Genomic DNA, 25,847 nt, shown 5'->3' with positions numbered 1-25,847 from the left:
TTTGATGTGTCTGGTAGTGGTTTTCATTGTTTATCCTGTTTGGGGGCTCACTGCATTTCTTGGATTTATACATTTATGTATAAATGTGTAAATATTCACCTAATTTGGGAATTAGTCAGCTGTGATTTCTTCAAGTATTTTTTCTGTTCCAGTCTCTCTTTTTTGGGACTCTTGTGACATGACCATTATATGTTTTGAGGTCTCACAGATCCTTGAGTTTCTACTCCAATTTTTCTCACTCTGGATAATTTCTGTTGATCTGTGTTTAAGCTCATTGACTCTGCTGTCATCTCCTTTCTGATACTGAATTCCTCTCCAGGAGATTTCTTACAGGTATTATTTTTTGGTTCTAAAATTTCTTTTAAAAAGAAAAGATTTTATTTATTTATTTGACAGACAGAGGTCACAAGTAGGCAGCGAGGCAGGCAGGATGGGGAAGAAGGCTCCCTGCTGAGCAGAGAGCCGAATTCGGGGCTCAATCCCAGGACCACCCTGAGATCATGACCTGAGCTGAAAGCAGAAGCTTAACCCACTGAACCACCCAGGCGCCCCTGGTTCTAAAATTTTTATTTGGTTCTTTTGTTATAGCTTTTCTTTCTTTGCTGAGGACTCCTATTCTTTCCATTTGCTTCAAGAGTCTTTGCCCTTACTTCTTGGAGCGTGATTCTGATAGCTGCTTTAAAATGTATTCTGATTATTCCAACATTTGGGTCATCTGGGGGTTGATGTTAGTTTGTTGCCTTTTCCTCTGACAACTTAGGTTTCCAGGTTCTTTGTTGAGTAATTTTGGATTGTCTCCTGAACATTTTGAATGCTCTGGTATGAGACTCTAGATTGTTTAAATATTCTGGAGATGTTGATGGAGGTGTTGAAACAGCCAGTCAACCCAGTTAGGTTCAGACTGCACATCCTAACCCACTTTCTGTGGCCTCTGGTTCCACTCACTACCCGCTGTGCACCAGGTGGGGGTCAGTCTGCAAGCTGGGCAGTAGTAGCGGTTCTCACCTTCGTGGTTCAGGTCCCAAACCTCTGCTGGTTAAATGCAAGTGGTTTCACACATAGGCAGCTTGGGGGTGAGCCAAGGACTTCACACATAGACTTGAAGGATCCTTCCTCTTCCTGATCTGCCCCGCACTCTCTACTTCCCCTTCTTCTGACTAGAAAGCTGGGCTCCACCTTCCCCATGCTGTTACCCGAAGGTCCACTGCCACTGTACCGATGGCAGCAGGGACTTCATTTCTTTGATGGCACTCTCCTAGTACAGTGTGGAGAGGGCACAGGACTCTACCCCATAGGGCTCCTGCTGCTGTGTCTGTGGGAAGGGGATGGGGTGCCTCGCTTATGCCGGTGCTCACCTCCGTGAAGCACAGTAGGTGGGATTAAGAGTTTAATTCACTGGATCCCTCCTTACAGGTCCTTTGTGTAGAGAAAGCAGGTTTTTCTGTTGTTTGGGTTTTTCTTCCTTTCTGTCTGTGCCTGTTGGCACTCTGGGGATACTTTAGTGCCCAAGCTGGGATAGATGGGATGCAGAAACTCCCAGCTCTTCCGTGTGTTACACTGTCCAAACCTGTGCAGTCTACAGCAAACCCAGCACAGGCTATGGGCTTTGGGCGAGGATGACCTAGCAGTGCAGCTTCCTTAGCTGCGACAGATGCTCCCCTCTGGAGGGGAATGTTAATGGACAAAGCTGAGAGCATGGGTAGGGCTGGGGGGCCTGTGGGAAATCTTCAGCTTCTTCCCATTTTGCTGTGAAACTAAAAGAAGTACAGGTTAAAACAAACAGAAAACCTGAGAAGGCCCTCCTGGGGCGCCCCTCCAGTCCTGAGATGCCTATCCAGTGCTTTTGCTCATAGCTGCCTTTCCAAGTCCCGTGATAGCTATTTCCTATGTTTGGTCCAGAATTTCTAGCTGTAGTGAGTGGGAAAACTTGTCATGCACATACTTAGTCTCACCTGGAACTGGAAGTTCAAGCTTTCTGCCTTTGAATTTCCTTCTATGTGCAGTGGTGTTCCCTGGGATTGGCCCCTATCCATGGATATCATTTAGAGGGGTACAGTCTGTGCTCATCACCTCTGCCTTCCCCAGTAACTTATCCCCAAGCCCAGCTCCTCTGACACTTGCACTGTGGATTTACGCCCGGACCTCCTGGCGTTGTCCCCCAGCAGCCCCAGCAGCTTCCAATCTGTGATGCCCCAGAAGCACCTCTTTGCTTCTTGTTGGTTTATTCATCAGTATCCTACCCCCATTTGCTCAGTCATGGCTCTGCTTCAGGCCATTCTGTTGATTTCTGTGGCCCCACTCGGAGGTTCTCACAGGGTAGGTATAGCTGCCCACATTTCTAGAAAGAGAAAGGCTTCCAACTCTGAATTCATGGAGATCTTTGGCAAGATTGGGAATTCCTGGCCAGAGGATCCCAGAAATCGCCTCCCCACTCTCGCCTGTCCCGCATGCCAAGACCTGCCTTCCCCCCAGCCTGCTCACCAGCTGTCATTCCTGGGAGCACCCACCCTGTGCAGTTGTCATGGACCACATAGCATTCCGCCATGGAATGTGCTCCATCTTGCTGTGGGGTTCTAGCTTCTCTGGAGCAGGGGACACAGGTGGAGTGGGGAACACAGCATCCAGAACCATCTGACAGGACAGATGGCATCAGGCGAGCTTTTGTTTTCCCATTTGCTGAATGGGAGTGACACTGGGAACTTACGGGGCTGTGTTGGGATTAGCAGTGAGGTCTGTGAAGCCTGGCACCCTGTAGGTGCCTGGGAAAGAGGGTGGGGTCGTTTCTGGGATGATTTCCCTGCTCCACTTCGTATAGGAACCAGCAGCACATGCTGGGTGTTGGGTGCCGTGGACTCAGGCTGTCTCGTTTGGAGGCAGCCTGGCTGTGTTCCAGCCACCCCCTTCCCTCCACGGGAGTGGAATCCAGCAGGAATGCACGTGGCGTTCTTCCCTGGATACTTGGGCCACCTGCACCGTCTGGCAGGGCTCAGGGGGCACATGGGACTTGTGAGTTATGTCCCCACCCATGCCTGCTCCCACATTTATGCCCCATTTTCAAAGGGAGAATCTGACCCCTGGCTAGAGCTGCAGATGGGGGAGGGAAGTCCCACACAAGTTCGTAAGTCTTTGAGGGTCTTCCTTTCCTCTTTCTCAAACCTTCCTCCTTCCCTCTGTGGCCCTGTCATGCCTGCCTGCTGCTCAGGGCACCTTTGGCCTGTCTGAAGAGTGCCATCCTTTAGTTGCTGAACCACCGTGTCCCAGGATGTGCTGTCGACTTAGTAACTCTGACCTTAGCTCTATTTCCTAACTTTATGTTGCTTTTTTGGCTCCCCAGCCAGATGTAAGCCTCAACACTCAGCGCTCACCCGAGGATAGAGCCTGCTGATTTCAAAGCCTCAGGCCCAGCCTGGGTGATAGAACCCGGGACCCCCAGTGCCCCTGAGCAGGTGCCATCCTGGAAGCTGCAGCATGCCAAGCACAGTGCCCGGCACCTTCTCCTCAGGGTTTGCTGGCCAACTGAATCCTTTTCATTGATGAGAAACCTGGGTCCCAGAGAGATGCAATAACTTGCCAAGTTCTCCCAGGTGGGCAGTGGTAGGGCTGGGTTTAAGCCAAGATCTGTGCGGCCCTACATTGGGTCAGCAGCTCAGGTGTGACCAGCCTGGGGGTGGCGGCCCTTGCCACCTGGAGATGCAGGAGCCTGGGGGCAGATGGGGCCTCACTGGGCCTAACTGGGATTGAGGGTCCAGCCCAGCTCAGCCCCTCCCAGCTCTGTGTCCCTGCAGCTGGTCAGCAGCGAGCTCACCTGATGTACCTGTGGGCACTCATGGCTCTGTCGTACCCCAGCCTCAAGGTGAGATGGCCAATGAGAGGGGCTGTGATTGCTGCTGGGTCACCGGATGGAGGGAGGTCATGTTAACGAGGACTGTTCTGTGGGCCCTGGCCATTAAGGCAGTTTGGCAAAGACAGTCAGGATCTGCCAGCCAAAGAACCTGGATTACTCCCTTGAGTGGATGCACATGCCCCCTACCTATGCATGTGCCTGCACACACACGCTACATGCACACGCTCATGCCACACGTATGCAGATGTACATACACACAGAGGAGAGAAAATATTGAGGGACAGAAATAGGCTCAAATGATAACAGCCTGTGTTATCAAGATGATAACAGACTTGGGTCCAGAGCCCTGGAGAGAAGAATCTTTCCAGACTTTTGGGATCTGCTGGAAAATCTCCCCTCTGGGGCTCCTCTGCTCCTGCTTTGGTCTTCTAAGACCACTTGAGGTCTGCAGGCAGGGCCCCAACCAGAGCACAGTATCTGCATTTGAGCCTCCAGAAGCCCCATGTGCCCGCCTGAGGCAGCGTCTCCCTGCTTGGATACTCAGTTCTTGAAATGTGCTTCGCAGCAGCCTGTGTAGGCTCTGGGCTCTGGGCTCTGGCAGCATCTCCATGCCCCCACTGGCCCTTCTCCTGGCAGAAGCAGCCTGCGGCACTTCTCCACCCGGTGCTGACAGGCTGTTCTTGTTTGAAAACAGAAGACACCATTTCTGCTTCCCCCACTCCCTTCCCAAAACACAAGGCTCGAGTTCAAGCACACCCTTGAAGTGCTGGCTCTGCGTGTGCACATAGTGGGCCCTTAGCGCCCTGGTCCCGTCTCTGCCAGCCTTTTTCTGCCAGTCCTCAGAAGAGCATAGCAGCCCTGCCTGCTGCAGGAGCTGTGCCAGCCAGGGCCCGTGGAAAATCATTCGTTAGGCCATGGGCACGTGGGGTCAGTGGGCAGACCTTGGAAGCTTTCCCGCTTGTCCGGGACCCAAAAAATCACTTTCGGTTTTTGTGACTCAGAGATGAGCTCAACCCACACACCCTTGAGATGTTCTGAAACTCAGGGCCGAGTCCTCCGGAGGGCTGTCAGCTGTGGGATTGTCTAAGAGAGCGTTTTTATAGAGACCCTTGCACAGAACTCTCTGGAGATAAGTAAATAGAAATTTTACCATGTATTGTACCAGCTTTAAAAGGAGGGGGGTTGCCATTAATATCATGTTTCTTGGCACCCCCATGTTTGTAGTTATGTATATGGGTGGTTGTCTTTTGGTTTTGAACTGCGCCCTGGGAGGTGGAGGGAACCAAGAGCTCAAATAAGTCAAGCGGAGAACAGTGCCTTTACAAATGCCTCCCCCAGATGGTTAGGGGCCTTAGGACTCCGGCTCTCCTAAGGAGCTTCTGAGTCGTTGAGGAGGGACTAGATGTGGGTTGTAAAGTAGGTCAGAAGCTAGGTAGGCTCTTACATACAGTGTTTGGGAAAAAGTACCCAGGGGAGTGTTCTCCTGATGGGCAGGAGGTGACCATCAGGTTAAGTCAAATTTGGGAAGGATTCATCAGAGCAGCAGGCCCTGAAGATCTCGTAGAATTCAGAGGCCCAGGGAGGCCATCTGGACGGAGAAGGTGTGAGCCGAGGCCCAAAATGGAGCATTGGCAGGGGGGTGGGGGGCTCACTGCTCAGGGGGCAGGCTGGTGAGGGTCAGCACTGGCCTTCCAGGCTCAGCAGAATGTTGTACCCCATACTCCCCTCAGCTGCAGTGAGGATGGAAACCAGGGTGGGCTTGAGGACAGAGCCTCAGTTCCCGTTTCACTTCACTGCTCTGGATTTCCTGAAAGCAGTTCTACTAGCCTGATTTCTGGGTTAGATTATTGGGTATAGACTGGGTACATGTTTCTCCGATTAAGGGAACCCTCCACTTGGGGTATAGAGGAAGGACATCAGTGTCCAGGCCCACATCTTCGAAGGCATTCTGTGAGGGGCTGCCGAAAGGAAAGGATGTGTTACATCACCCAGGAGGTGTGGGTCTTTCTGGAAACTTGGAATATGACGGGCTTGCGTTTATATCAGAGTGTGTCACCTTATTACCCTAGCTCTGAGGCCTTCCGTAGGTCACCATGCTGGGCACTGCTGTCCAGTTTCTGACATCGCCTAAAGAAAAGTGGCTTTGTCCAGGCACATTCGTTGCGCTCCTGCTGTCCTGTGGGCTCTGAGCAGCCCATGGCTGTCTCCTCCCCCTAGGCTTCACCTTGCAATAACAGGGTACACCTTGGCTGAGTGGGGTAGGGAGCTAGGGGATGTTTATCTGCACTGCTGCTGTGGTACTGACTCCTGGAACTTCTTTGGGAGGCTGGGCGAAAACTGATGGCTCCAAGGTAGTCAGGGTCCTACCGTCCAAACAGGCCAGCCTGACCTTCCAATTGCCCCCGGCTCTTTTAGTGGCCTTCCGGCTAAGACCAGAGCCTGGCTCAGGCTGGATTAAGGCAAGACCAGGGAAGCCTATACCTGCACAGCTGAGACTGGCTTTAAGAAGACAGAACACACCTCAGGAGCCCTGGGCATAAGCTGTCAGAGGTCCTTTAACAAGGGCTGAGAGGGGACGCACATCTGTTAGAGGCCTGCTCTGTGCCAGATGCTGCTGGGAATGCGTGGTCTGCCTGGGTCTCCACGTGCTCACCTCTACGGGGCGGGGTGGGGGGAGGGATGGCGGTGCCACTGTGGAGGTGAAGAGATGCCTGGAGAGCCCCCTTGGGTAGCAGGCTAGAGTCTAGTTCGTGAAGAGCAGGAATCGGCCTCATTCTCTTCCAGTCTGTGTGGGAAGTATAGTCCTGGGCCCTCCCCAGAACCTGAGTGAGGTACCAGCCTGGTAGCATGACTGCTGGGCACAGTGACCCGGGTGAAGCAGGCTGTTACTCTACTATGTGCAGTATTTCTGGGAGAAGTGCCAGGCTCACAACTGGTGTCCAGTATCTCTGGGAGCCTTTCCAGATGCCTCATTTCCCCTGGGATCTCAGCATTCCTGAGGGAAGGGCCTCTTCCTAGAATGTGTACCCCTGATGGACCCAGGGCCCTCTGTGGTGCAGTGGTCCGCTCTGCCCGCTGTGGCTTGAATCTCTCTCTGGAGGACTTGCTTCTCCTAAAAGGTGCTTTTTCAGAACTGAGCATACCGCAGACCCTCTCAGCAGGACCTGCCTGGTGTGCTGGCTGGGCTGGCCGGTGGCAGAGATGGAGGCCTGAGTGGCCAACTGGCCGCTCTGCCATTGGGGAGGGGGTCTTGGGTATGTGCATTCTGTCTCCTCCCGCGGTGCCAATGCCCAGGAAAGCAAGAGGGAAGATGGGCCTGGTTCCCAAGCCTGGCTGACTGGGGAGTGAGCATGGAGCCTGCACCAGGCTGTCACACTGTGATGACAACTGGGATTACCACCTACGGTGATAATTCCCACATGACAGTTTCAAGTTTCAGGTCAAGAGCTGAAGCTAGTCCTCTGTCTCCTCTTTCATCTGGACAGAGATCCTTGCTGGCTTGTTTCCTTGCTCATTCCTCAGCTGTTCTCAAGGCCTTCTGCTCCACAGAGACCCTGTGACCCGCAGACTCTGCACCCCAGGGATTTGAATGGGGAAAGCTCTGCTCCCACTGATCCTGGCTGCAGAAGAGAACAGGGGGAACCCCAGAAGAGACCTGCAGGATGGAGGAGGGCCACAGCCTCCCTGATAGACCCGCAATGGTGTGCTGAGAAGGGCAGAGTGGAGCTGCCATTTGGAGCCCTGGTGGGCTCTGCATCAGGGCAGATGGATGGGGTCACCCTGCCAGGTCACCCTCTGACCCACAGCAGCCTGAGTCCCAGTCCATGCCATGGGTTCTGCTAACACATGGTTTGCCGCCCAGAGAAGAATCTTCCCAGTAGCCCCAAGCACGTGAGCTCCTTCTCTCCACCACCACCCCCTGCCCCTGCCCCATGTCCTTTCCCAAAATAGAGCCTTCAGCCTCACAAGGAAGTAGAGGCTAATGCTGAGTGCCCTAGGAAAAGCCAGGCAAGAGGTAATCGTGCAGTTTTCTGGACAGGAGCTCCAGTAACAACCGCAGGAATAGCCGAGGCTTCTGATAATTATGATGAATGATGCTTATGCTATGGATGCCTCCTCCCTCTGGCAGGAGAAAGGTAGCCTGCTTGTCACCCCCTCAGGGTGTGAGGGTGGAGTGTCATTATCCCCATTTCACTGGTGGGAACATGGAGAGATGAAACGAGCCTCAGAGTGGCTGCCGTAATCCCAGTTTGTTTGTTTCTTTTTTTTCTGGGATGATGGAGGAAGGCCCTGGAGGTTGGATTGGGGGGGCGGGGTGTGGAGTCTGGGAACAGAGGCATTGCATTTCCTTCTCCAGATATGCAAGTCAAGGATGGTAGAGCTCCTGGCCACTTGATTCAGGGGCACAGAAGGTTTTCCAGAGAAAAATCTGTTCTGTCCTAGACTTTGAGAACCTGCTGCCTCCTGGTCTGTTCCCTTGTTTTTGACATCGGGCACTTCTCAAGTTCTGGTGCAGAATGTAAAATATCCCCCTTGACTCCTGCCACCCCAGCTCACCCCCGGTTCATCCCCAGGATGCCTGAAGTCAGGGATCGAGCTCGGGGTGAGGCTAGACCCTCTGAACCTCCAGGAGGAGGCCTTGACCAGGCACACCTGCCTGGCTGGATCCCTGCTTTTCAACTCAACTCATTAGCTGCGGGCCTCAGGGAATGTTGCTTCCACATCTAGACTTTTCAGGTTTTTTTCTGTGAGACAAGATATTAGCTTTCTTGTAAAGGTGTGAGGACTTGAGGCCAAGCATCTGGACAGTGCGTTACCATGACTGTGTGTTGCCCCCATAGAGGTCTCAGAGCCCCCGACTCAGGCAAACATCCCAGGTGCCTTCCCCTCTTTGCATCTAGAAGCCAGCGAACCTCTCAGGAATGCCATAGATTGGGGTGACCCAGGACTAGAACAGAGAGGAGCTTCAAGACTAGCCCCCAGGACTGATCCAGAGCTATCATTCTGTAGGGCAGGAATGTGGGCAGACAGGAGGTTCCCTTGTCTGGTGGGAAGTGTGTGACTCCCAGTGGAAAGGACCTGGGCCTTGGAAATCCATGAGGATGGAACAGGGCTGTGGTAACAAAACCCAACAGACCGGGAGACTTAAACAAGACATTGATTTGTTACAGTTCCAGAGGCTGGGAGGTCCCAGATGAGTGTGCCGGCCAATCAGTTCCTGATGGAGACCTTCCCGATCTGAAGACATCTGCCTTCTTGCTGTGTCCTCACATATCAGAGGGACAGAAGAAGTTCTGATGTCTCTTCCCCTTCTTAAAAAGGACACTAATCCTGTCATGGGGGCCCTACTCTCATGACTCATAACCTCTTGGGAGGTTATGAGGTTGAGATTCTCATCTCAATGAGGTTGAGATCAACCTAATTACCTCCCAAAGGCCCCACATCCAAATACCATCACATTGGAGGTTAGGGCTTCAGTAAGTGAACTCAAGGGGGACACAGACATTCAGCCTGTAACGGGCTCACAGGCATATTGTCATTCTCCCCCCAGCATTGGTCTCTGACTTGTGGGTGCTGTGAGCTTATCATTTTGATTCCTTCAGTTTCCTTATTTGTGTAGAAAGCCCCCTTTCAGAGGTGAATGAAGGGAGCAAACTGAGCTCCCCTTGTCAGGTCTTGAGGTCAGGAAGGAAGAAGGTGCTGGGGTTTCACTAAAGTCTCCTGCCTTTCCTGTTCTCCCCTTGAGGGAGGGCCAGTTGGCAGAGTATTTGGGCAGGGGTGTCCAGAATGCTTGGCTTCTAGAATTTCTGATTTGTACAGTTGGAAGACATCCTGGTCTTGAGTAGCACAGTCTGGGGCAAATCTGCAATAGCTTAGCTTCTGATGGAGAGCGGCACTGGTTAAGACGAGCCCAGGAGGGCGTGAGTATTTTGGGCGGCTGCAGGGTGTGAGGCTCAGGGCTGGCCTATGAGGCACAGTGGCTGCTCTTTTCTTCTTTCTCTGCTGTCTGAGTCTGGAATGTGGAGGTGCTGTGGGTGTGCTGCTGAGCGTGGACAGCCCCCAAGTGGCTGCAGCTGGCTGGCTGGGCAGAGTCCCATTTCCATATGTGGGTGAATCATTGACCACGGAGACACTGGGAGGGAAGCGGCTTCTCAGAGCCTGTACCCGATCTCCATAATTACTGTATGTGTTAGTTTCCTAGGGCTGCCTAACAAAGAACCACACACTGGGTGGCTCACACAAGAGACATTTATTGCCTCACAGTTACGAGGCTGGAAGTCCGAGACTGAGGCGTTGGCAGGATTGGTTCCTTCTGAGGGCTGTAGGGAGAATCTGTCCCAGGCCTCTAGTTTGTGTTTTTTTGTTTTTGTTTTTGTTTTTTGTTTTTTTGGTTTGTAGATGACTGTCTTCATGTTAACATGACATTCTCTGTGCTGGTCTGTCTTTAAATTTCCCTCTTCTGAGGCACAGTTGGTTAAGATTCGACTCTTGGTTTCAGTTCAGGTTGTAATCTTGGGGTTGTGAGATCAAACCCCACATTGGGGTCTGTGCTCAGCACAGAGTCTGCTTGAGATTCTCTCTCTCCCTCTGCCCCTCCCCATTGCTTGTGCTTTCTCTAAATAAATAAATAAATAAAATATTTTTAAAAATTAAATAAATTTCCCTTTTCTGTAAGGACACAATTGTATTGGATTTCGGCCCAACCTAATGAACTCATCTGAACTTGGCAAAGTCCGTGTCTCCAAATAAGGTCACATTTGGATGTGTTGGGGGTTGGGACTTCAATATGTAAATTTGGGCAGTGGGGAGACACAGTTCAGCCCATAACTCTGTGCTTCATTCTTCTTTTTAGAAAAATTTCTAAACCTGGCAGATCTTTAGTTTTTTGTCTAGGGTTTGTTTGGGGGGGATTAATACAACATTTATCATCTTTTATTTTTTTTTTTTTAAAGATTTTATTTATTTATTTGACAGAGAGGGATCACAAGTAGGCAGAGAGGCAGGCAGAGAGAGAGAGAGAGAGAGGAAAGCAGGCTCTCCGCTCAGCGGAGAGCCCGATGCGGGACTCGATCCCAGGACCCTGGGATCATGACCCGAGCCGAAGGCAGCGGCTTAACCCACTGAGCCACCCAGGCGCCCCAACATTTATCATCTTAACTCTTTTAAGCATATCATTCAGTCCTGTGAGATACATTCACATTGTCATGCAACCATCACGTCCACTTATCTCCAGAACTTTTCCTTCATCCCAAACAGAAACTCGGCATGCTAAGCAGTAAGTCTCCGAGCTGCTGACAACCCCCATTCTATTTTCTGTTTCTATGAACGTGCCTATTCTAGGTACTTCCTATTGTCATGGATTGAATATTTGTGTCCACCCCCCATTCATATGCTGAATCCCCAACTTGAAACATGATATTTGTAGATGGGGCCTTAGGGAGATAGTCAGAAGAGACCCAGGGAGAGCTAGCACCCTCTTTCTTTCTACCCACCCAAGACAAGGCCTGTGAGCACACAGCAAGAATGAATGCATCTGTCTGCAAGCCAGGAAGAGAGTTTTGTTTTGTTTTGTTTTTGTTTTTCCTGAATATAGCACTGTTTATTTATTTATTTATTCATTTATTTATTTTATCGATTTTCAGCATAACAGTATTCATTATTTTTTTACCACACCCAGTGCTCCATGCAATTGGTGCCCTCTATAATACCCACCACCTGTTACCCCAACCTCCCACCCCCCCACCACTTCAAACCCCTCAGATTGTTTTTCAGAGTCCATAGTCTCTCATGGTTCACCTCCCCTTCCAATTTCCCCCAATTTCCTTCTCCTCTCTAACTCCCCATGTCCTCCATGCTATTTATTATGCTCCACAAATAAGTGAAACCATACGATAATTGACTCTCTCTGTTTGACTTATTTCACTCAGCATAATCTCTTCCAGTCCCGTCCATGTTGCTACAAAAGTTGGGTATTTATCCTTTCTGATGGAGGCATAATACTCCATAGTGTATATAGACCACATCTTCCTTATCCATTCTTCCATTGAAGGGCATCTTGGTTCTTTCCACAGTTTGGCAACCGTGGCCATTGCTGCTATAAACATTGGGGTACAGATGGCCCTTCTTTTCACGACATCTGTATCTTTGGGGTAAATACCCAGGAGTGCAATTGCAGGGTCATAGGGAAGCTCTATTTTTAATTTCTTGAGGAATCGCCACACTGTTCTCCAAAGAGGCTGCACCAACTTGCATTCCCACCAACAGTGTAAGAGGGTTCCCCTTTCTCCACATCCTCTCCAACACATGTTGTTTCCTGTCTTGTTAATTTTGGCCATTCTAACTGGTATAAGGTGATATCTCAATGTGGTTTTAATTTGAATCTCCCTGAGGGCTAGTGATGATGAACATTTTTTCATGTGTCTGATAGCCATTTGTATGTCTTCATTGGAGAAGTGTCTGTTCATATAGGAAGAGAGCTCTTACCAGAACCCAGCCCTGTTGGCACCTTGATGGTCAACTTCCAGCTTCCAGAACTGTGAGAAAATAAATTTCTGTTGTTTCATAGACTCAGTCTGTGGTATTTGGGTAGGGCAGCCCCAGCAAACTGATACATTCGTATCAATGGAATTATGAGGTGTTTGTCTTTTTGTGACTGTCTTATTTCACGTGGCATAATCTCCTCAAGGTTCACCTGTGTGGTAGCATGTGGCAGGACTTCCTTCTTTTAAGGCTGTGTAGTACTCCGTTGTATGTGTACGCTGCATTTTGTTATCCATCCATCCATCCATCTGCCGTTGGACACTTGGGTTGCTTCTGCCTTTCTGCCATTGGGAATGATGCTGCTCTGAACGGGGGTGTACGTGTACTTCCTTTCCTAACTCCCCCCAGGCTTCCTTCAGGAAGGTCAGTGCTGAGGTGGAGGTGGGGAAAGTGGGTGTTCCTCCTGCCCTTCATGGCCTAGCCCTGGCCTGGGCTCCATACTCTGACCCCCAGAACGGGGAAGCCCTTCCTTCCCACCGTCTTTTCCCTCTTGCTCTCCACTTTTCCTTTACAAAGTGGGAATAGAATGGGAGGAGGGAGTACCCACAGCTGTGCAGTGACCATGTGCCTCACTTCCCACATTGCTCCCAGACCACAGTCCTGCCCTCAGTGCTAGCCTCTCTCGAAGGGCCCTGCTCACCTCTGTTGCCTTGTGCTCTCCACGCCCCATGACTCCTCTGGCCGATTGCTTGCAGCCAAGCCTTGGCCTCAGGTGCTAGAAACTCATTATCCCCTTTGTTCTTCCTTTTCTCTCCATGTGAGTCCACTCAGTCTGGGCCTGTTCGTGGCATTTGTTGTCGTGATGTCCATTCTTCTGAAACCAGGCCCTCGACCCATTTGCCTGGAGTGACCATTACAGAAGCCTCCAGCTGGGTCCCACCTGCCACGCCATACACAGATAGTGCTGCCAGAGTGTCCCTGCCCGTATTCCCTGGGTCCCCCTCTTGGTCAAGAGCTCTGTGACCCTTGATACCGCCTCTAAATCATTTCCCGGGTCCTTGGCCCAAAGCCCAAGGCTCTTTCCATCTTTACTTCTTCCTGGCCCTCCCGCCTCATTCCCAGCTTATCGCCTTTCCCAGGCCTTCCTCATTCTCCCCCTCTCCCCCACACACCCCCCTACCTACCGCGTGGGGTACCTCTGCAGCCCCTCTACTGGTTGAAGGCCCAGTAGTTCTTCCATCCCACAGAGACCTCACCTCTGTGAAGCCCTTCGGGCCCTCTCCCCAAGCTGGCCACCTCTTAGCCCATGGCATCACTTTCGGGCCATGGGCTGTGCCTCTGTTGGTCTCCTGGGGCTGCCATTACAAACAACCCTAGGTTCAATGGCTTAAAACAACAAATGCGTGTTCTTCCACAGTTCTGGAGGCAGAAGTCCAAATCAAGGTGTGTTGCAGGGCCCTACTCTCTCTGGAGGCTCTAGGGGAGAATCCTTCATCACCATTTCCAGTTCCTGGTGGCCTGGTGCGTTTCTTGGCTTATGACCATGTCATTTCAGTCTCTGCCTCCAGTTTCACACAGCCTTCTCCTCTCCTGTCTCTCATAGGAACACTTGGCTTTAGGGTTAGGGTCCATTGGATAATCCTGGGTGATCTCTCAGAGTCCTGAATTTAATTATATCTGTAAGGACTCTCTTACCAAGATAAGTTCCCTTCATGCATTCCAGGTGTTAGAATGTGGACATATCTTTTGGGCGGGGGGGCACCATTCAACCCACTATAGTGTCCTTCCCACCTTCATGTTCTGTGGGGAGCCACTGTCCGCCTCTCTGACCTCAGTAGGTCTTGGAGTGGTTACTTCCTTGGGGAGATGGTCTCTGCTGCCCCACCTGAGGGTCTGAGTGCCCCCCATAGGTGGCTTTGCCATAATACATGTCATGTGACTCCTGGGATTCTGCTGGCTCCCCGGGGGCTGGAGCTGGGGCTGTGGCACCTGTTGTTTTGTACCCAGCGCCCAACAGGAAATAGAGGTGTCCTGCGTCTTGGCTGAATGTCGGGGACTCACTAAATATATCAGCTTGATTGTCTGAGGCCAAATTGCCTCCAAGAAATCTTTCTGAACCTTGTCAGAGAATCATGGTAGTGCTGGAGAAGAATAATCACATCATCAATGGCCAAGGGCTGCAGCTTCCCAGCGGGTGTCCCATCCTCCGCCTGCCCCACCCTGGTGCCATCTGGTTCCAGCCCCAGTACAGAAGTGATCTTTCCCTCCTTGAGGATCAGGTGGGTCCTTGGAGACAGAAGAACATCTTTTAACAGCTCTCTCGGGGCTAACTGGGGAGTCCTTGTCTACCCACACTGGGGACATTCAGTCTTTATTGCTAAAAGTCACCCGCAGCGTTGACCTTGTGGTGATTCAGTCTCCAGCCAGCTGGAACCCAAGCCCCGGGTGGAAGAGTCATGAGAGCTATTGTATTAGTCGGCCTATCTCCTCCGCGAGGGCTCAGCCTTGTTCAGGGCATCTCAAGCTGCCTCTTGCTGAGGCATTGGTCCCTGAGCAGGGCAGGCTCAGGCCCTTCCTGACAGGCATTTTCTGCTCTGTTGGGGAGACTTGACTAGCCCCAGGGCCTTCTTTGTGCCCCAGGCTGGTCTGGACCGTGACCTTCCACTACCCAGGCAGCTGGGGCTTTCCATGCTAGCTTGGTGATGTCATTGTTGGGGTGGCAGCATAAAGGACGAGAGCCCCCGGGTCCTAGAGTGCCTTTCCTCTCCCACAGAACCAGGGGCTCTGACAGGTGGACTCTCGCCAGGGTATGGTGGCCAGCTAGATGGGGGACATCTTGTTTGTGCAGAATTTTGGGCCCCTCTCGGTCTAGATGCAAGAAGGAACAGCTGCCTGCTGAGGGTAGAGCAGAAAACAGAAAGACCACCCAAACCAACCGCATAGCTTAGAAAGTAATGCAGCCTGTGACTGCCTGCGGGTGGCCTGGGGTTATGGTGCCAGGCAGTACTGACGTCTGTCCGGAATGATGTTCTTGGTCTTCAGGAAACAGCTGTTCCGGGTTCCCTGTTTTAACAGAGGAAAACAGATCTTTTTTTTTTTTTCTCTTTTTCTTTTTGAGGTGGAATGACAGAACATAAAATGAAACATTTCAAAGCAAACAGCTCCCCATTAAGTATTCTCAGTGTTATGCGACCACAATTGCTGGTCAGTTCCCAGACACCCTTATTAGCCCAGAAGGGAACCCCGTACTCATGAGGCATCTGCTTGGTGTCTACTCTGGAAATTTGGTAGAAACAGAATCAGGTAATCTCTGGTCTTTCAGGATTGCCTTCTTCACTCAGCGTCACGCCTTCGAGGTTCACCCATGTTCTTGTCTCTATCGGTACTTCATTCATTTGAAGACTGAATGATCCCGTTGTATAGATAAACCACAATTTATTTATCCGTGTGCCAGCTGATGGACAGATATTTGGGTGGTTTTACTTTTTGGCTGTTAGTGAATAATGCTGCTTGAACATGGCTTGAGTTATCCCAGTACAAGCTTTGCTTGGAACCCCTGTTCTCACTCCTCTGGGTTGTAGGCCTCAGAGAGGAAGCTCTATGTCCTGTGCTTACCAGGCTCAGCCCTTTAGGAACGTGTTCAGAAGGTGACCCAATAGGCAGGTCACACAGATGGAGCCAGGGGTAGTCAGGCTTCACCTGCTCTTGTCTCAGAGACGCCTTTTCTTGTCTGAAAAATAAGCATCTAGAAGCTCCTGGTCACCAAAGGGTCAAGGTGGATTCAAGGACATCAGCGCTGGGCCTCGCCCAGAGGAAATGCCCAGCAAAAGCGTAGCAAGTCATTTGCGCAAACACTGGCTTGCTCTGGCACTTGTGAGGCTTTTCTGCTCTTTGGGAAACTCGCTCCCCGGAAGCACCACAGATATTCTCCCGACTGCGCCTGGGGTTCTGCCACATAATAAAGAAGCCAGCGGAGCCCCACGCGGCCCATCCTGCAGGTAGAATCTGCTCCCAGTGCACAAGTTGGTGGGAAGAAGGCTCAAGGCCATGCATGAACGTGGCATCCAAAGCCAACTCAGCTCGGACCTATAGAACCTGTGTGCTCTTCAGTGAGATCTGGCTCTTTCTGTCCCAGCCAGGGTTTTCTGAGCCTCTCTGGGAGGCGCAATGCCCAGCTGGCAGGACCCGCCTCTCTTACCGTTCATGGACGTGAGCTGCCATCTGGAAATTACCAGCCCCATGGCACTTTCAGCACAATGCTGGATGCTTGCAACCCAGGAGAGGTGCAGGGCCTGGGGGAGGGGGGCGGGAGTGGGAAGAGCAGGGCTTCTGCAGATACGATGAGGTGGAGGGCTCAGTGCCTGCCTCTGCAAAAACCTGTTCACAGCAGCTGGCAAGCCACCCGAAGGAAGATGGTGTCTGAGCCTCTTTTACTTCAGTAAATAAGTATGACCTAGCCCTTTGCTGACAGTGTAGACAGGCATAGGAGACCACCCTGCCTCAGTCTTAATGCGTGATTGAGTTCCTCCCACCCCATACCCAAGTTCCCAGGGTCCCTTCTTATCTCTCCACCTTGGGATGTGTTTATCAGGATCCCTCTCCTGGCCCTTTCCAGCTGTTTCTATGTCTGTTCTGGGTTGGGAGGGCTGAGAATATGATCTTTGTTCCTTCTGAAGATTTGCTTCAGCCTCTCATCTCGGGGTGCATTGGTCAGAGGGTGGAACAAGAGCTGGGATCTGGGCCCCACACCTGTGGCAGCAGCAAGGCCACAGAAGCAAGATCTGAGGACCCTCCAGGTACATTGGGTCCAGCAGGGCCTCCTCTGCTTGGCTACAGCCAGGAGACCTGTGGCCGGGGATCTGGGATTGGTTCTACACACATTTCCCAGGAGCCCTGTGGCAGAGACCCCAGCAGGGCCTGGCAGAGGCCTTGTTGTGCGATGCATGCTTCCTGGCTCACAGATAGGAAAATGGGGAAGGAGTGTTGAAGTTACTGGAGCTGTTTGATCCAGGGCTGGGCTAAGGGAAAGACAGGCTATGGGGAGCAGCTGGGGGCCCAGGACCGAAGAGGAGCTAAGAGCATTTGGGGCTTGGAGGGCAGATACACTGTGGCCCTCTGAGGGCAGGGAGGACAGCCCCTACAGGGCTGTGGACACATGTGGTGCTGTGCTCCTGAGGAGTCCTGCGCCAGCCCCGGGTATGACCTGTGATTACCAGAGTCTTCCAGGCTGTCAGGGATCTCATCCAGTCTGGGTCAGGAAGATGTGGGTGGACAGGGAAGTGGCCTAGAAAAGGTGACGTGTAAACTCTGAGAGCAGAGGGATAGCTGCTGGGGACAGTGGCTCCACCGGTTTGACTGGTTGGCAGTGTGACAGACACCCTGACTCCTTTGATGGTTATACATACTGAGCAGGAGCAAGGCCTTCCTTTCTTGTCCTTGTTTTTTTTTTTTTTTTTTTTCTTGTTTGTTTAAGATTTTTATTTGACAGAGACATAGCGAGAGAGGGAACAGAAGCAGGGGGAGTGGGAGAGGGAGAAGCAGGCTTCCCTCGGAGCAGGGAGCCCGACACGGGGGCTCAATCCCAGGACCCTGGGATCATGACCTGAGCCGAAGGCAGATAGATGCTTAATGACTGACTGAGTCACCCAGGCGCCCCTCTTGTCCTTCATTATTAAACACATACACATGGAAGACTATAGTGGAGCCTGAGGACCTGCCACCTAGCCTGCTCTCATCAACTCAGGGAGCACACTGCTTGCAAGTTTTGATTCTGTGTGTGTTTTAGATGTGGTTCCAGGGGGCTGTTGGTGATGAAGGGGAGGAAGGGAAGCTCCCCTGGGTCCTCCCAGCTCAGCTACCCAAGCGTTGCCGCTATCTGGGAGGGACCTTAGGGTTGTGTGCGTGTACTTTGTACTTGTTACATAACATAAAATAGAACGTTTTAATCACTTGCAAGCATGTAGTTCAGTGGCCTTAAGCACATTCACGCTACTGTGCGGCCATCAGCACCATCGCTCACCTTTTTCCTCTTCCCAGACTGAGATGCTGTACCCACAAAACAATAACTCCCCAGGCCCTCCACTCCCAGCCCCCGGCAGCCACCATTCTCCTGTCTCCATGAATCGACTATTCCAGGTCCTACCTAGAAGTGGACTCACACAGTCAATTTGTCATTTCGGGACATGCTTATTTCCCTTCAGATAGTGTCCTCAAGGCTCGTCCATGTTGTGGCCTGGGTCAGAATTGCCTTACTTTTAAAGGCTGAGTAATAACCCATTGTGTATCCATCCCACATTTTGCTTATCCGTTCATCCCTCAGTGAACACTTGAGTTGCTTCCACAGTTTGGCTATTGTGAATGATGTTGCTAAGAATATGGGTGTGCATATACCTATTTGAATTCCTGCTCTCAGTTCTTTTAAGCATATACCCAGACATGGGTATATGCTTAATCATATACTTGATCACACAGTAATGCTGCATTTAATTTTTTTTTAAAGATTTTATTTATTTATTTGACAGAGAGAAATCACAAGTAGATGGAGAGGCAGGCAGAGAGAGAGAGGGAAGCAGGCTCCCTGCTGAGCAGAGAGCCGGATGCGGGACTCGATCCCAGGACCCTGAGATCATGACCTGAGCCGAAGGCAGCGGCTTCACCCACTGAGCCACCCAGGCGCCCTGCATTTAATTTCTTAAGGGATTTTTTAAAAAAAATATTTACTTACTTGAGAAGGAGAATGCAAATGACTGAGCATGAGCTAGCGGAGGGGCAAAGGCAGGGAGGGAGAAGCAGGCTCCTCAGTGAGCAGGGAGCCCACTGCGAGACTCCATGTGGAATCATGACCTGAGCCGAAGGCAGATGCCCAACAAACTGAGCCACCCAGGCACCTGAGGAAATTTTTTTTTTTTTAATGTTTTATTTATTTTACAAGTAGGCAGAGAGGCAGGCAGGGAGAGAGAGAGAGAGGAGGAAGCAGGCTCCCTGCTGAGCCGAGAGCCCGATGCGGGACTCGATCCCAGGACCCTGAGATCATGACCTGAGCCTAAGGCAGAGGCTTTAACCCTCTGAGCCACCCAGGTGCCCCAGGAATTTTTTTTTTTTTTAACCAGTGTTGTCCTTGAGGTGTGAGAAGGGGATGTGGTCTGGGCTGACTGGGACTTATTCCTCCACTTGGCAGGGGTGGGGGTGGCTGCCTTTTTTCCTCACATCAAAGACTAGATTTTAGATTTGCAGAGTGCTGGGATTGTGGCTGCTAAGCCGACTGTCCTGGAGAGGAGGAGGTTTTGGATTTCACTGTGCATGTCCCTTTTCCACGCTAAGCTAGCCGCTGTCTGCCAGCTCTTAACGGGCCTCTCTCCCTGCCCCCACCCTGCCCTCCTCCCTGCTGGTTAGCTGCTCCAGAGATCAGCCTCAATTCCTGAGCCTCTTGTAGCTGTCGGATCACAGGCCCTCCCCCGCTGAAACCAGTATTTGCCTTCAGCTTTGGGTAGAACTAGGCTTACCTCAGCCATCAGGTGCCCAGTCCTTCAAGGTAATGAGACCCTGAGAGGTTTTCCCAGTAGATATTCCTGGTAGAAGAGGGGAGAGCAAAGCCCCTGCTCCCACTTTGCTCTAGTTCTAGGGAAATGGCAGTTCCCAAAGCCTGCGGCCCCCCCAGGAATATACTTCATTCCAGGAGGTAGTGAAGAACTGTGGTGTGAGAGGAAGACTGGTCCCTGCATGCACTTAGGATGAGGGATGAGGAAAGGGGGGCTTTCCTCTTTGCCTGTCACATTGACATTGAAGCAGGCTGGGGGTTCTGGATTAGCTGGGACAGTGGGCTGAAGCGTCCCATGGAATGTACCTAGCACTGACCGCTGTCTGGACTCCAGACTTAAAAGCGTTAGTTCCTCGGACATCAGTTTGTGGAGATGCATCAGAGTGGGAAGCACCTGGGTTTTGAATTGCCCTGATCCTCATAATTACCCTGTTGAGTCAGCTATGGAACCTGGTTTCCCTCAGTCTCACCTGGTGGAGGTGAGGTATCCACATCAGAGTCAGTGGCCCCACACAACCCTGGCCTTTGGGCAAACCTTCACCAGGCATTTGGTTTTACGTGGGGTTTTAATCATGTTGTTGCTAAGCTAGCCCTTTGTTTTGCACATGTGGACTCTTGGGAGTATTTAGAGGGAGCCCTGGGCCCCCCCAAATCTGACCCTCAAGTTCGTACTTGGGTCTGACCCTCAGGTTCTTACTTGGGGCATCACTTGGTGTTAATGTGACCTGGGGCGCAAGTGCAGTGTGGTCATAGGCCAGGACATCAGGTGGTGATGCTCAGAATAAGGGTCTTCTTCCAGGTGAAGAATATGTTGATTTCTTAAAGCATTGTTATTTTAAAAAAAAAATAGTTTAAAGTTTCTTAGAAAAGCTAGGTGGACAGTGAAAATTCTGAGCTAATATAAAATCCAGGTCCAGAGGAGGAGCTGGGAGCAGAGGAAGGATGCTGTTGAAGAAGGTGAGGTCAGAAGATAGGCAGGGCATGGCTAGATGATCTGCACAGTGACCTAATGTTTTATTTTATTTTTTAAAGATTTATTTATTTATTTGACACAGAGAGATCACAAGTAGGCAGAGAAAGAGGATGAAGCAGGCTCTCTGCTCAGCAGAGAACATACAAGGGTTGTATCATGGATGTTGAGAGGACAGGAAGTCCTCTGTGTTCATTTTGGTTAAAGAAATCTGTGATTCCTCCAAAAGGAAGTAGAAGCTGAAGTCAAACCTGTTTGGGGGGTGGGTTGTGACGCTAGGGTTCTGTATGAACAGGGTTTGTGCTTTTTAATACATTTGAACCCTTCCCTTCTGTCCTCAGGGATGCTGAGCAAGAGCTAGTTAAGTGCCTTTACAGATGCTTAGGAGGAGGAGACAGAACCTGGCTTTGGCCTCTGACTGTCCTGGTAGGACAGTACATACCCCAGCAAGGTAACATGTGGTGATCGTATCAGGAACCCATGAGGTAGTCCAGGGATTAGGGAGACCAGGGGATATTAGTATAGCTTATTAGGGGACATGGTAGGAGCCCACCCAGCTCTGAGGGTCCCCCAGCCTATCTGCTAGCCTGTGCTGGGGCCTTCTGTGGACACATACAGCAGCAGAGCTCAGCCCGACCTTTGCGATCTGCACCTGTACGGAGAGAGCAGGGGCACAGCAGGGTTGACAGGACAGCAGGGTGCCGGATGCTATCTCTTGCTGGCGCAGCAGTCTTAGCCCTGCTTCCTGCGGGAACCGCCAGGAAGCCTTTGCAGCCACCAGGGCCCAGACCTCCTTGAATGTCTGATTCCGTGGGTCTCTTGTTTTTGAAGCTCCCCAGATAGCACGAATGTATAGCCAGAACTAAGGACACCTGTGAGAGGGCATGTGACCTGCTGGGCCCCAGACATAGAGGATGTGGGAGACGCAGAGGTGGAGGCAGCTGGGACGTAGGTAGATGAGTCGAGCCGGGCACTGGCAGCCCTCAGAGCCGGGGGTGGTGAGCACCTGGTCAATCCAGCCACAGCATCTCTTGGCTGCCACATGGAAAGAACTGGAAACAGTTCCCCTCTAGAGTTGCCTAGGAGGTCTCTGCTGCCTGGCCTAGGTGGTATGGTGACACCAGCGCCTGGAGCTTGAGCCCCAGACTAGGTATGCTTGGTGGTGGGAGTTGTTAGAAACTTGTAAGTAAACAGTGCAGAAGCCACCTGTGGTGGTGACTTTTGGACAGGGCTGGTTGCTGGTGAGTCGTGGTAAAGGTGATGTAACCCAACCAAGATGGCCTCACGGAAGTCCCATTGGCTATGAAGGCACACATTAGAAAGAGTTAAGAAGTGACTGTCACATCAGGCTAGGAGCAGACTGGGCCCTTGTGGGTTAATGTCTTGGTGAGGATTCACTGATTTAGAACAGTTTTGAAAACAGAGCTACAGAAAGGCAAGTGAGGACACCCAGGTGGCTCAGTCGTCAAGCGTCTACCTTTGGCTCAGGTCATGATGCCAGCGTCCTGGGATCGATCCCCTGCATCAGGCTCCCTGCTCAGTAGGGAGCCTGCTTCTCCCTCTCCCTCTGCCACTCGTGCTCTCTCACTCTCAATTTCAAATAAATAAAGAAAAATCTTTAAAAAAAAAGAAAAGAAAAGAAAGGCAGGTGAAGGGGTGGTATGGACTTTGTGATTTAGCTGGGGAGGAAGGGTCAATTGTCTTCAGTTGCCTTTAGGATTGGAGGTGTTCTGTATAACCAGAGAGCCCCACAAAGCAGGGAGCCGGCCATAGGGTAGGCCACTCTGTCCTCACAGGGATGCTCAGATCGGGGTAAAGGTGGTCTGGGATTCTGCCAGACCAGATGGGAAGTGGGATGAGAGTCAGCCAAGGGAGCAGGGTGGAGTGAGGGGAAGGGGCTACAGTGCCCTTTCCATGGGTCGGGCCTGGCAGGCCTGGAGCACTGCTCACGGTGGCCAGGGCTTGCACCTGGATCAGCATGATCTGTGCTCCTTGCCCCATCAGATCCCCTTGGACAGGTACACAAGGACCACCCCTGAGAGCAAGATGTTAGCTAGCATTGGGGGTCCATCTTTCTGTAACAGCTCAGACCCATCTACAGGACAGATGTGTCCCAGACAGTGTCCCTGCTAGCATCCCTGCAAGCCCGGTCTCATTTTCCGGGGAGCGTGCCACTTTTTTGGCCCCACCTTGCCATGTGGTCTTTGCTCAGCTGGTTGTGAAGTTGAGGTCAGCCTACCTAAGATCCTTGTTCAACACCTTTGGGTGACAGACATCATCAGCCGATTGCCTGCTGGAACAAGAGGGGTGTGCCCCCCCCCCAGCCCCGGCAGCTGGCCCTCCAGCCCCTGACCCTCTGGCCAGCTTTCCCTGTCTCTAACAGCTGCTTCTCTACACACACAGATGCATCGTTTGGAACACCTCCTGGGTATGGCTGTGCTGCAGACCGGGCCGAGGAACAGCGTCGGCACCAGGACGGGCTGCCTTACATCGATGATTCACCCTCCTCATCACCCCACCTTGGCAGTAAGGGCAGGGGCGCACTGGCCTCGGGAACCTTGGAGTCCACCAAAGCGGTGAGTCCCAAGGTGGTAGGGCCAGGTGTGAAATGGGGCTTGGGCTTGGCTCTGGACTGCTGTCCAATTGATGAAGGCGCCCTGGAGCGCATCTACTCTCTCAGGGGTAAGTAGCCAGTAGGTGATATCAGGAGCAACCAGTGGTTGAAGTCACTAAAAACCCCTTCTTCATTCCCCCATCTGGTGTACCTGTAGTTCCAGAGATAGCCTCCCGGGGACTTTGAGCAGGGAAATGATGGTCCGCTGAGCTGGAAGAGGCAAGCAGCACCTGCTGAGGCTGAGAATGCCACTGCCATCCTACTGGCAGGATGTGGTGGCAGCCCCAGCCATGGCGCCGAGGGGCAGAGGACAGGGGCAATGTCTGGGCCCTTCCCTGTGCCACATGCAATGCCCTCGCTCCTTTTTACCGAAAGGGCTGCTGTTAATGACTCTGTCCATTTGGCCAGGGTCTTTCCCTTGAGGTTTCATTGTCATTAACAATCCTGTAGTCCTCTTCACTTTGGGACATGACAGATAACTTCTCTCTTTGGTTTGTGTCTGGTGATGTTCCCTCCAGGTTTAAAAATGAGAGGGATCTGCTTTTCTCCATTGTTGGTAGAAAGCGCTAGAAGTGTATCTTTTCGCTGCGGCTGGTTCTCTGCTGGGCTGGTGCCTTCGCAGTGGGATTGCTTCTTCCTTATGCTCTTGTGATTTCTAAAGACCCTGGCACTGGGCAGAGCTGCTCGTCCTGAACTGTGAGGTTGGGAGGGGAAACCCGTGCGTAACACATACACACACCTGTCTTGTGCAACTTTTTTGTCGTTGTTTTTAGGATTTTATTTATTTATTTGAGAGCTAGAGAGAGACAGAGAATACAGGTGGTGGGAGGAGCAGAGGGAGAGAGAGAACAGACTCCCTGCTGGGTGGGGAGCCCGATCCCGGGACCCCCAAAGCAGATGCTTAACCGACTGAGTCACTCAGGCATCCCCATTGTGCAGCTTTTTATCCAACATCTGGTTTTGCTGTTTTACAGATTAGGAAACTGAGGTTCAGAGAGGCGAAGTTACTTGCTCAGAGTCACACAGCTACCAGCTTCGAAGCCTTGCTGAGTTCCTCAGATGACACTCGTGTAACCACCTTGCCTTTGTCAGTGCACTCCCTTGCTTCCTGCTTCACAAGCACGCTGGTACAGATGGGGATCTTTCTGGTCCTGAATAAGTAGGCTGAGTCCTGAACTTGGGATGAGGCTGCTCCAGGAGGCTGATCTGCCCTCCCTGTGCCCCAGACCCCATGCAGCTTGGCTGCCCACCCCCACCAGGCGCCTGCTCTCAGACCTCATCTACACTGACTTGGAGTTCTGCCCTCCTCACCTTTTAGCCACAGTTCAGGGGCTTATCTGCAGTGGAGCCTGTCCAGATCCCAATGCCTTCTCCCTCTTTGGGTGCCCCCATGGGAGCCCATAGACGTGTCTCACATCTGTGCCTCCCAGCAACAGCACCCAAGCGTCGTGGTTTCTCTACGTCCTTGCCAGTACTTGTTTTCTGTTTTTTTGATAGTGGTTATCCTAACGGGTGTGAGGTGATAAGATGGGAATTTAATTGAAAAAGGGCTGTGTAACCTTGTTCCAGAAGCCCAGTGGTTAGGTGCTTGGAAGCACTTTCCATTGCCCTGGAGATAGACATGGTTTTGACTTCCTGGTTTCCTTGCCCGTGCAGTGCCCGGACAATACGACTTTCTTCTTTCATTTTTTATTTTTGGTTCAAAGAAGACAGCTGTCACTTTCTAGCGCCCACAGCCAGCATGCTAGTCTTGAGACCCCAGGTTCCCTGTCCCAACCAGCTGGGTTCAGGGAATCCCTGCTCAACTTTCCCTACCCTCCCAGGGAGTGCTCCTCTCCCTCTGCTGAGCTTGAGCTCAGTCCCTTCTAGGGACCCTTCTCTGTGAACTCCTGGATGACAGGTCTGTTCTATGAACGCCTGCCCCCAGGGGAAGGTAGGGAGTCAGCAGAGGCCAGGAGCCACCTTGCCTGGGGTGCTGTGGGAAGGACCCAGGCCACATTGGGTGGGTACTGGTGACCAAGGTTACCTATGACTTTCTCCAGCCCTGGGCTTTCCGCGGTACCTCCCCATCTTGACCAAGCTATTTCTTCCTTGAGTGATGACTATGTGATCCCAGATGGGGACAGAAGCTGCAGGAGAGGGCAGGCTCCCCCAACCCAGGCAAGCGCCATGAGGCACACATCCACCATTTCTTCATGGCCAGGTGGGGCTATGTGTTAGCAAGCCCCTTGGGGTTGCTAGGAAGAAGAGCAGTAGGCCATTTTGATGACCACTGCTTCTCTGCCCTAGGAGGGCAAAGCTGGCATTACTGACCTGAGGCACTGTTATGGACACTCCTGGAAGCTATGCACAGTGCTGTGGGCTAGCAAGTAACCTTCCTTCAGCAGTGTCACGGAGAGGG

General features: G+C 51.8%; 1 protein-coding gene across 1 annotated transcript in view; it reads left to right on the top strand.

The window, feature by feature from the left end:
• BCR (BCR activator of RhoGEF and GTPase) overlaps nucleotides 1–25,847 on the top strand; it is a 122,871-nt gene that overhangs the window by 39,505 nt on the left and 57,519 nt on the right. Inside the window, exon 2 of the mRNA XM_044243831.1 lies at nucleotides 23,236–23,408. Coding sequence (XP_044099766.1) covers nucleotides 23,236–23,408 — 173 coding nt within the window. The remainder of the gene's footprint in view (nucleotides 1–23,235; nucleotides 23,409–25,847) is intronic.

The sequence above is a fragment of the Neovison vison genome, chromosome 3, assembly GCF_020171115.1.
Source record: "Neovison vison isolate M4711 chromosome 3, ASM_NN_V1, whole genome shotgun sequence".
Classification (NCBI taxonomy): Eukaryota; Metazoa; Chordata; class Mammalia; order Carnivora; family Mustelidae; genus Neogale; species Neogale vison.
This window is presented reverse-complemented; position numbering and strand designations above follow the sequence as displayed.